This window comes from Indicator indicator, chromosome 31 (assembly GCF_027791375.1).
Source record: "Indicator indicator isolate 239-I01 chromosome 31, UM_Iind_1.1, whole genome shotgun sequence".
Taxonomy (NCBI): Eukaryota; Metazoa; Chordata; class Aves; order Piciformes; family Indicatoridae; genus Indicator; species Indicator indicator.
In genome coordinates, this window is record NC_072040.1 from 7,491,152 (window position 1) to 7,503,739 (window position 12,588).

Sequence of the window (12,588 nt, forward strand, 5' to 3'; positions counted from 1 at the left end):
TACACTGTTCACCATTCTGCTTGGAAATTTTGTTGCTTGTAGGTTGGTTTCTAATAACAATAATTACAGTTTTGCTAGAAAAGTCAGCCTGACAGGTTGTTTGGAGCTGTACAGGTCTAACATCCTGTAAGTCAGAAGCAATACATGAGCCAAACCATGACCTCCCCATAGCTCTCTTACTGCTTGGGGTCTGACAGCATCCACCAGGAAAGGAGGGAAGTGGAGTTGCCACTTCTGCTATAAGAACAAATTGAATGGATGGGTGCCTTCCTTCTCCATAAAAAACTGCATCTACCCACTTCATGAATAAAATAGTGGCACATATATGAACCCAGCCACCAAGCATGCAGACAAAGCCCAAAGTTAAGAAAAACAAAATAAACCATGTCAGTAACATACCTTGTGTAGATTCCCTTATTTCCTGAGCTTCTCTCCTCCCAAACCCACTTGGCTGCTGTCTCTGGAGTTTCTGTCTCTACAAAGAGATCTGGATGCCCAGCACAGTCTCAGACATGTCCTGGTCTGTATTCAGATCCTGAGTCTGAATGGAGTATCCTTCTCTTCTCCCAAGAGAAAACTTATGGGGACCCTTCTTGGTGCTGATTCCAAAGTGCCAAAGTGAGGCAGGATTTTCTTCCACATCTGGGAGGTCTACTATCATCCCAGACATCGTTATAGTGCATCTTCAAGTTCTTTATCCTCTCTTGGTACTGCCCCAGGAAACAACTGGCACACTGAGGGACAAGGTGCTCTTACAGTTGGCTATCAGAGTCCAACAGACACTACCACCACCTCAATGTCCTGGGAATTCACACATGCTCAGTGTTACCTATGTGAGGCCAGTTTGCAGGTATGGTTTGCTTCTTCTGAGAAACGTTCCAAGAACATCTTGATAGGTACAGACAAATCTGTACACAGCGAAGGCTTCCAGAAAAGTATCACCTCAAGTCAATGCAACAGAAACTGGACCAGAGGGCAGCATGGTAGATACTAGGCCATGACTTGGTGTCCGTACTTGAGTTAGCCTTGTCCAGCACAAGAATAATTCACACAGTAGTGTGACCATGTACCACTGCTAGCAGATGCAGATGTAGTTCAGCACTTTCCCAGGAAGAGGTCCTTACATGGGTCTGCATGCCAAAACTCTTGAGTTGTGAAAATGAGGTAAATCAGTATGGAACTGATCAGAACTGATAGGAAAGCAGCGTGTGACAGCATGCCATAAACCTTCTTTTCAAAGGTACTAGATCAGCAACAGCTGGGCGCATGTATCCCAGCACTTCCAACAGCAAAAAGGAAACAGAAATCTGTAAAATCTGCCTTTAGAAAGCCAAACAGAAAAGGCAGCTCTACACCATAGATGCTTTTGTCTAAAGCTTCATGAATGGAGCTATTTGGTTGGACATGACACTCAGACACTACACAAGAGCAAAAGTGAAACTCCCTCAAAACCAACAAAGAAGCATGAAACACACTCCGTGGTAAAACACTCAGAACCTTGCTCCCAGCAAGGACACTGTGGAAGGTGGTGAAGAGAGAAGGTTTCCAGACTAAAATGGCAGCCCAGCCTTTAAAAGGTGAGGAGATAAGGTCTGAGCTGAGGCACAGACCTTGTGCGAGCCCGCTGCAATTGCAAACCTCCTTAGCCTCTGCAAGGCACCCCAGATTCACTGCTACCTGAGAGAAATCAAGACCAAGAGCCAGGGCTCAGAAAATGTCCATTCCTCCAAGCTCCTACCATAGCTCAAGAAATGCAGTCTCGTGAATAATTTGATTCATGAGAACCTCTTAAAATGCAGGAATGTGAGATTGCTCTTTGCAATCTAAACCCAGGAATATACCTACAGAATTCACTGAAAATCAAATCATATGTAAATCCAGCATGTAATACTTTAAGGAGAATCACATGTGACTGGAGTGGTTAATAATTATATACACAGTGGAGGAAAAAAAATCTTCTAACTCAGATCTTCAAGCAGTACTGCACATTATCAGCTTGCTTCTCACTTTAATTTTAATGGAATAGATAACAAATATGCACAAGATCAGGCTGATGGGGAGAGCTCACTGCTTTTAAATAAATTGAGTAGGAAATTGTTTGAAAGTATCTTGTAGGTTTTCATTTTGGGAAGGCTGTATACTAACAGAAAAAAGAAAAACAGCTAGGGAAGACCCCATTACAACTTATATACAGTATGTTTATATAGTGCAAGCACTTGCTGAGAGCATAATGATGGCTCATCTCTGTTAGCTCTGTTACTTTAGCATGGAACCAGTAAGTATCAGTTGGAGTGTTGCATACAACTGTTTAAAGCTTCTTGTGTACTCAAAGGTACTACAGGTTCTTCTCTGTGCACATTCAAGGCATTAAGTGTTCAAAAAAGCAATAGAAGTGTTCATAAAAGCAACAGAAAGATTGGAAAGTGAAAGCATGCATTTCAACAGCAATTTTATAAAGAAAATTACTGCTGATTCCCCTCAAATTGCATCAAATCTGCAGTGTGTAGAAGGCAGCAGCCAGCACCTGAAACTTTAGAGGAAACAAAGCAAAAATCCTCTGCTCTTCCACAATACAAATGTCTGTTTGCCTAAGACCGTACACAGAGCAAACACTTTACTAATAGCTGTAATAATACTCTCATATGCTGAAGTACAGGATCTAATTACCATTAATTTAATTAAAACCAATTTCTTTTTATTGATTACTTAACTTTCTGATGTTGCTCTAACCCTACTGCCTTAGGGAATGGTTTTAGAAGATTTCCATCAATGTTATGACCTTTTATATTAATTAAGCTATTCTGATTAGTTTGCCCTTTAAAAAAATTATTCTCAGTGCTATTCATCTGCTAAGTGACAAATGGTAGAGTTTAAACAGTTTTAGAAGTTCAAACATTTGTGACTTTGCTCTTTTTTTGGCCCTCCTCCTTTCCCTTTGCCCATTCCCTCCACCCCTAAGAACGTTCAAGTATCACAAGGGATTTGTATGGAAGTTTCCACAAAGTGACTTTTTTCACACCTGTCCACTCAGTGAGCTGCCCACTGCTCAATTTTCCTGACCAAACAGGAGTGAGATCCTGACCATTGTCCCAACCATTGTTTCCAGTCCTCAAAGCTTCCAAGTACAAGGTAACTTCATATGAATGATAAAGGTCTATTCATTTTAATGGATTTAAAATCAAACCACATGAAAAACTAAGCACAAATTCTTCAGTGTTTTGAAGAGATGTGGACAGGCTTTGCTTAACTTCACCCTAAATGAACAACTTGGCAGTAAACTACCCCATGAAATACTAGACCTCCATTAACCGTAACTAAGAGAGCAGTACTGAGAAAAATTATACCCACAAAATCTCATTATATTAGTACTTCAGAAAAGTTGTGTTTCATTGTTTATAGTCTGTACAAGACTAAAACAATTCCTACAAACTCAACATTGAGAAGAGAGAATGATATTTTTTTAAAAATTATTATTCTAATTGTTTAGTTTTTCTTTTTCTTTTGCCTGGCTGTAAACTGAACTAATTTGGCACTGTTGGAAAATAATTTTCACACTGTTATGCTTTCAGTTAATATCTGACTTTCCATAACCAGCTACTTTTGCCAAGCTTTACTATTTATCATGCAGCCTAAGTCATCCAAATCATAAATAATTCAAAGACCAAAAACTACCTCACTTTTATACACCGTAGTGTCAAATACAAGATGAATGAAAAAATACTTAACAGACCATAAAGGAAAAGTGAAGAGCAAGTAGCCCCAATTCTTATCTATCTGCAGAACTTCTTTCAAAACCTTTTTTATTTCTTTTAAGCCTCACATAAAATTTCCAACACAAATGCTTACAGTGGAAAAGCAGGGATGCAATAATAGAAACAATTCTGCTTACTTGAAAAGCACTTTAAAAAACATCAACCAATAAATTGCAGGACTGCACCATCAGTAAAAGAAATATCAGGAAGAAAACCACCTGGCAATACACCACTAAACAAAGCACTGAAAATCCTCAGGAACGCCTCGAAATTCTGCTGAGATCTTATTTCTGTGAGACTGATACACATGCTGAAGGGAAGCCAATTGATTAGCAGTCAATATGAGCTTACCTGCTTAAGTGCTTTCTTTGTGTGCTGCTGGAAGGAAGAGACTAGCTTGCTTTGCACCGGGGCGTTAGTAAGGCTTGAATCACGGTTGGAAGACATTTCTTCAGATGTCTGCTTTGGGCAAACTTTGGAAAAGAGAAATAAACAATCAGAATATTGTTATGGAGGTTATCTTCCCTGTGTCTTGGAGAGTACTGAGGACAAGGGGTTAAAAAAGGAAGAAAACCAAAAAGGCAAGTGCCTGGAAAACAGGAAGCTCTAAGAAATTCTAAGAAATTCAAGTAAACTTGAGGTCCAGGTGAGATGAAAATCTGGCCATACTCTAAATGAATGCACTGCTTCACAAGTATTTGTAGCTCATCATACCTTTTCTATCCAGTTCTGGAGGCCTTGTATATTGTGTCTTTCAGGAACTAAAAGGAAACTTACATCACAGATTCACAGAATGTTAGGGGTTGGAAGGGACCTTGACAGATCATCAAGTCCAACCCCCCCTGCCAGAGCAGCATCACCTAGGGCAGGTCACACAGGAACATGTCCAGGTGGGTTTTCAAAGTCTCTGGAGAAGGAGACTCCACAACCTCTGTGGGCAGCCTGTTCTACTGCTCTGTCCCCCTCACAGTGAAGAGGTTTTTCCTTATGTTCATGTGGAACCTCCTCTGCTCCAACTTGCACCCGTTGCCCCTTGGCCTATCATTGGACATCGCTGAGCAGCGCCTGGCTCCTCCACACCTTTACAAACATGAACAAGGTCACCTTTCAGGCTCCTCTTCTCCAAGCTAAAGAGATTCAGCTCCCTCAGCCTTTCCTCATAACGGAGATGTTCCATTCCCTTAATAAGATAATTGAACTGTGGTCTTCACACAGAGGCTAGACAAAAATTATCTTTCTCATCAAGACATGTTTAATGGATTATTATGTGTCTAAATGTGCATTTACACAAGAGGCACTGCTGACCCTGTGTTCTAGAAATATTAGTAAATATGTAACTTCATGGCAGATTGTAATGGCTTTTTAGGAGCCAGACTTATCTACTTTATAAGCTAAATATATACTTGGTAAAGCTAAGAATACACATTTTCCTCTTTAATGAGTAGACTGGAATAGTCTGCAAAAAGGAACTGGGGTTTCAAGCAATACACACTGCTACTTGTCAACCTTCTAAATACTACATGTTTTAATGAACAAATACTACAGTACTTGCATTGAACAGCATCTTGAACACGTGTTCTGTGAGACAGACTAAAAACTAAAAGCTTGAAAATAAAAGGGAAATATAATAAATTGTTTAAAAACCTCAGCTTTATTAAACAGATATGAAAGCTGTGAAAATAGCTGGAGGACCCCATTAGTCTGAGTAGTTGGCAAGCTTGACTAAAAGGGCTCTAAAAACCTTTCCACTCTTAATGCCTTGCATTACTGTGTCCTAAGTCAGCCCAGCTAAAACAGCATTAGCAAGGATCCAGAAATTAGGCAGCTTTTTTCCCATTCTCCTCTACTAATTCAGTTCAAGTCTGTTTCCCAGCACTGCTCAGAGCTGGTTTGTGTTGATATTACTTCTTCACAGTGCTCTGCAGCTGGGTGTGGTTTCCCAAGGTTTGCCACACTTTGCACACCGACCAGGATAGTTTGAAGACACCCAAAACTGCACAGACACGTGCAAGAATTTGGTTTAGTTTCAGTTTATTTTCTCCTCCCATCCTTCAGTGGGATGAGCAGGCTACCTGAAGCAGCATTCTGACTCCCTTTCCTTCAGCAGTGTTTCATAGAAGAACTAGTGCAAGGATTTTTTGTGTAAGAAAAAAAAGACAGAATAAAGACAATTTAGTACTCAATAATTAATGGCCACCATAAGATGTGTGTCATATTAAGCATTTGTTTTCACACTGAAAGAATAAACAATTACTACCTCACCAATGGACATTTCATTCTGTTTTATGGCATTGGCATTATGTCAAGACAATTTTCATATTAGATTAAAAATATTCATTAGCAGATAAGACAAATCCTAGTTTGTCACAAGATTTATAACTGGTGTTTGTCACTTTTTTTCCCCCCTTATACTTGAAGAATTTGTCAAAATATATAAAGAAGCTGCAACATAAAGCAAGGTCTGAGTTTACAGCATCACTTGGTTTGGATCAATATCTTCCACATGATGAGCAAAGCTTACTATCAAAAAAGACAACTTCAAGAAGCAGCAGTGTCAGCAGCAAACAAACAATAGCTGGTTTAGATAATCTAAATCACTGCAATAGCAAAGCTCCTGAGAAGAAGAACACCTACACCAAAACACAAACCTGACATTTCAAATTACCCAGCTTTTCTCTCAAAGAGAATTTTTTACTGTTTTCTGGTAAAGTCTGAGTCAAACAACTGAAGAAAAAACCCACACAAATAGTGTGAGCACACAAACCTTAGAGTTATGGAAAGGAGAATAGAACAATTTTTAAAACACCCAAGGAATGGAAACTGTTTGATACTCCACTGTCCCTCCTAAGAGAGGGACAAGAACATGACCTGTCATGAAAAACCTTTTCCTGATCTCCAGGATGGCTGCAACTCCTGTTACCTTCCTGTTTAAATGGGAAATTCTGATTTGCATTGCTCTGCTCTAGGATATTACATGGAGCCTCCATGTTTTGATGGTCAAGTTCATCCTAAAGAGGTTAGGCACCACTAACTGATGATGCTCAACATGAAAACCATTAATGTCAAAGTCACAATATAGAAAAGGAATAAAACTAAGCATCACTCTAAATTAGTTTTGTGCTTTCATTCAGTTTTCTTTTAACTGTAAACCCTGAAATTGTGACAGGAGCTATCAGAGGCCATGCTCCTTAGTTCTGTCATTCCTGCAATTTTACATAAAAATACTATCATTTTATTGGGTTAAACCAAGGAACAGGGATTGTTCTAATGGGTGAAGCAACCAGAACTGAAGCCCACTGAAACATTAAATAGCTTTCCATTGCTGTAATCTCTTCTGCAGGTACCGAAGGAACACCTCACTCTAGGCTACTTCGGTTCTAGTCCATACCAAACTTAGTTCCTTCAGTTCTGAAAAAGAAACTTTTCTCTATAGTGCATTATTGAAGACATAGATATGTAAGGCTGAAATCCTTTGCTTGCAAAATTCAAAATGACATAGTGGCTACAGAAAGTCAGCTCCATTTATTAGCAGCAAATGATGCTTCCTAGCTGAAATATATTTTGAATATTATAAATATTTTTTTTCGTACATCTAGTAGCTTAAAATAGTAAGAAGCTATTTTAAATATTGGTGTTCATATTTTAATTCTGTTTCCATTCCCATTTAAAACCAGCTTGACACAATTCATCGCCATGTAGTAAACAAGAGCTGCCATTGCCTGTTTTCTACAAGTAGAAGACACAAACATTAAAAATCTAAATACATCATGTTAATTTATCTAATTGCTTCATAGCTTGTATAGTTTATTCACTTTATTAGCAAGAAACAATTTGAAAATTGATACACATCCTTTATTTAGAGGCTAATCATGACATTGTTTACATAACAATATGAATTGCCTTTTCCATAGGAAATTAAATACAAATAGGAGACAATGAATAAATTTATTCTTTAAGACATGTTCTGCTGCATGGTGATTTAAATCAATCTCACTGTAATACTAAAATCTCACTACCCTACTATGTCTGTGACCACACAAGATTGCATTTATTTATTTGTTCATTTATATGGATGAACTCCAACTGCTTTTCTCTGAGTAAAAAATAAGGGGGAAATTATGAGAGAAAAATATGTGTTCGAAATGGACACTGATGATCAGAGAGGAAAAAACAATGCTTGAAGAACACAGTAGGCATTTCTGCTAGGGAAACTGAAGAACACAGTAAAAGAACATCAGGAGGAGCCAGTGGGCTTTGGTATGACTTTGGAAAGCTACAACAACTTTGTCCATAGGATCTGAAGATGCCTAAGTTTTATCAGATCCATGTTTGCTTGAAAAACTTTATCTGAAAAAATTGCTAAAAATAAACGGGATGCTGGGGAGGGAAAAGAAAAAAGAACCCTGCAAGAATGTGACAGTTGAAGGAAAAATATTTGGGTAACAAGTAAAGAGAATTCATCATTATTGCTACAGTAGAAACAGCGAACAAGAGCAGTTCTAAGCTGACAGGAGGCATTTCCATTTAGTGGAGAATAATTAGGCTCCACTCTTTAAATTGGCTTCTTCAAGGGCCAGGACTGAGTGAAGGAATAAAGCAAAAAGCAACTATTAAGCCATAAACTGTTAGGTTATGAGCTGGAAGAGCAGCTGGGTTTCTGAAGATAAGACCTCATAGTGAGTGTTCAGAGAGTGTTAACATGAATGATAGAATTAGAATTACTTAGCAAAAAAGAGCATGTTTTAAATGGTTTTGACAACCTCCATTTAAAACAACTTCCTCTCTTCTATTTTTTCAAAGAGCAGTCTTGGTAATTCTTACAAAAGCCTACCATTTAAAAAAATCAGCAATGCCATCTTTCAATCTCAGATTTTATAGGCTACCTCTGTAATTTTTTTATTACCTTTTACCCTCCCAGGCCAAGAAATATGACATCTACATAAAAGATATTAGGACACAAGTTTCTTCAAAGAAACCATTTTTCTAGGAATGTAGTTGAAAATTACTCAGTCTCACTGCTACTGACAGTTATTAGGAATCATTATAAACAGATTTATGTAACTAGATGGACAGAAAAATTCCTGGAGTGCTTTAAAGGGCTTATTTTCTCCAAATAAATAGCACAATTAATTCCAATTTCAGACAGATGACACTGATTTAAAAATCAAGCCAGTAAAATCAACAGCAGTTCACTTCCTCCTTTGTTAGAGAAACCTCAGCAGATGAGAAGGATTGTTTACTAATGGCCACATTACAAAACACAAAATAATATTGCTACCATATGCTAAAGACTAGAGTCTACCTCAAGCATAAAATAGATGCACACACTCTGGAGATACAGAACTTCACAGAGAACTCCCTTAGGAAAACAGACACACGGAATCTGCCTCTAAAATATCCATAAAATTCAATATTTTCTTTGGGTGACACAGATCTATACTTGTATTGACGTGAATGGTCACACTTTGCCAGCACAGATGTATCAAGTAATTCACCTCCATCACTCTTTGGTCTCCAGAGCCCAACTTGCAAAATCTGAACAATTCAGGACTCAACTGTTGCCATCAGCTCTTGAAAACGAAAACCAGTTTGGGAGTTAGTTATTTGTACGGGTTCGCCAAACCAAGCAACAACAGATGCATATATCAAGGGCTCTACTGTGACTGTAATATTCTTTTTGAAAAGCAATGCTGGCACTGTGAAATGATAAATAATACTGAATAGTAGTTTTTGGAAGAAGACATCAAATACACATCAGCTTGGTGGCTTGCACTGAATCATATTATATTCTTGACATGCTTTTGAGCCCAAACAGTTCACAAAGCTTTGAAAACTGTGAATCCTTATTCCAAAGGAAGTCAACATTTCCCACTAAAAATACACAGGCTGTCATCACTAAGCCACCAATTTCTTAGGCTTCATTAACTCTACTGTACAGTAAAAAAAAGCAGATGAGAAAGATCTCTCCTGCGAGCTCCGCAGTATCTTTTTTTATGACCTCCCTCCTGTGGCAATGAAACAAACAGAAGTTAAACTTGATCCTGGGGACAGTATTTTTATTTTATAGATACTTGCAAAGAGATTAAATAAAAAACAAAAACCATGCAAAAAAAACACCCCAAAAAACCCAAAACAACAACAACAAAGAAAGTGAAATGCTGTTTATTTCTGCTGTCATCCAAAACTGTACATTTGAGCTGCTATTCTATTACTGCCCTTCTGCTTGTAGAAAAGCCTGTCCCACACCCAGATGTTGCCATGTGCAATGGACATTTTCAGCAAAATCATCCAATATCATTCCCAAGAGACAAGATAATAAGGATAACAAGTTTCCTTGAATTGCCAGCTATTCCATTCTTGGAAAGGAACCGAACATCGAAATGTGGACTCAGGTTTCAAACAAGGGTGAATATCCATTGCTCACCATGGGAGTCATCTTGGTGACTTCCTAGTCTAAAAAGGACAAGGTGTTCAAGAGCACAGTAGCTACAAAGACAAAACTTCAGGACTCAGCATGATTCTGATACTCTATTGCCCATCACGTCGACTATTAACTCTGAAGAAAAAGGCCTAGGAAATGCATTCTACCGTTTCACATTTGCAGCTGAAGAACTTAAAGAGTTCTAGAAAGTGCTGAAAACCCTCTGGTTTCCAAGAGAAGCCATATGTTGCTCATATTTGGGCAAACATCAGAAAGTGTCTGGGGTGGGGTGGGGAGGGCAGTCACACTACCGCAGGAACTGCTCCGACTCCTCCACAGTTACATCGTTGTGCATTCCACTGGCTTGCATGAAAACGGTTTTTAATCAGCTGGGCTCCGTGGCTGATGGATTAGCCCTGGCTTCAGAAACCCTAGGGACAAATGCTTTTTGAGAACAGAGTATCCTATTGATGGGCAAAAGGATATTATAGCCATCATTTTCCCAGGCAACAGTAATTGGGATTTTAATTCTTTTACCAAGTGCATTTTTACATGCTGCCCCTGTATTTGAGGGAAATGGAATTTGTACAGAGATATGAGAGTGCTGGAGAGCTTCTACGGAAATCCCATTCCAAACAGCATCAGCTGTAGCATAAAGACTTTCTTTAATACATGTCTTTGGAGAAGGTGGGGAAATAAAGATTTCTCCACAGTATCTGAAAAATCCTGAGGTGTGACCTTTCCAATTGTCTATTCAACGATACCGACGTGGGGCAACAGTTTTCACCCCGTCATGTGTTTATAACTGGGAGGAATTTTTTTATTATTATCATGCTCATAAAATGGTTCAGAAGCCTGCATTTAGACCAGGAAAAATGTGCCTGCTGGGGAATAATGTGATTCTTCTCTGTCTGAGTGTCAGCTGGTACGTTTTACATTGAAAGCTGAAGGCTATCATCTAAAGCCCACAAACAGACTTGAGGCTGCTGCTTAGGGTTTCGCCCTCTGCTTCCAGCTAACTTTAAACCAGCACTTTTTAAATTCTTGCTAAACATTTTCTGAGCACTCTGTCAGAATTGTGGCTTCTGGGCTCTACCAAAGTGGTGAAGCAAGAGCAAATAAAAATGCAACCAATTGGGCAGTTAAGAATACAATGTGCAAACAAGGTCCACCCTCGTATGTATCATCCACACAAAAGCTGAAAGGAGATATTCGATCTCTTGGTCTTGTCTAAACCACAAGTCACAGTATTTCATAAAGCTTTTTTTATACTAAATCAAGTGTTATTTTTATGCCTTCCTTGAAAAAAAAACAATCCCAGCTTTGGTGTGAAAAGCTTAATTGATAAATATCTTGATACATACTTAGTCTGCTACAACAAATATTTTCTACAGAAATATCTTTTCTGAAATATTTACAAACAGATCAGGTCACCATCTCATTTTTGATAATCTGTCTACACAGCCTGTATTATTTTTCCCAGAGCAAAAGAGGTATTTGTTCACTCCAAATGTTCTCATACATCTTTTCTAAATCCTTTCCTATTCTTCTGAATTCTTTCTTACAGCTATAATGAATACAATACACTTGTAATCATTTAACTAGTGTTATACCCAAAGGAAACACTCTGCCTATATTCTTTAATCAGTGCTATCAGAATTATAGTCCAAGAACCATGTTGGACTAATTAGCAAAAGCATCTCATTCATGTTCAATTCATTTTCCATTGTGATCCTTAAATGCTTTTCAGATTTACTGATTTATTGAATTTGTTTCCCCTGCGCAGATGTGACCTTTTTTTTCTTCACTTAAAAAAAAAAATCATATGTTGTTCAACTATAATCACTTACAAGGGAAGCAAGAAGGATCTAAACATTACTATTTATTATCAATAAATTTAATCAGGAAGGATTTTATACTTTTCAGAAAGTATTGACAAAGATATCGAACGAAGAGTGGTTAAATCACACCCTCAAGAGAACAGCACAAATACCTTTTGTGGATGGTGATTCCTACACGATTGCAGATCTAAGAATCTGTAATTTTTGATCCACTTAAACCTGGCTGCATTTCTAGGGAATGGTCTTGGTTTTAAGCCAAGTGTTCTACACTGTAAATGAAATCACTTGTAAAATTCTACATGTACGTCAACAGATACTTTAAGAACAAAGCTTTCAGTCTCAGGAAAAGCCATTACAAAATAGTTTTGACAAACCTGTTCTCTGTCAGCTGACTGATAAAAGACATGCTGTCTTCATTGATCACATCCAGCATCACCTTCCTATGTGCAACAGAGACTCACCATTGCCTATTTACTCTTTTTAAACATATCCACTGGATGCATTAAAAAAAGAAGTAAAAATGAAAAAGTCTTGTTTTCACAAGGTTAATTGTACTACAGTCTTCCAGGATTTG

The 12,588-nt window shown here is 38.2% G+C and overlaps 1 protein-coding gene across 1 annotated transcript in view; it reads right to left on the reverse strand.

Moving 5' to 3' along the window:
• Positions 1 to 12,588, reverse strand: part of ASXL3 (ASXL transcriptional regulator 3) — a 112,362-nt gene that overhangs the window by 48,944 nt on the left and 50,830 nt on the right. Inside the window, exon 7 of the mRNA XM_054394661.1 lies at positions 4,104 to 4,225. Within this exon, the coding sequence (XP_054250636.1) occupies positions 4,104 to 4,225 (122 nt within the window). The remainder of the gene's footprint in view (positions 1 to 4,103; positions 4,226 to 12,588) is intronic.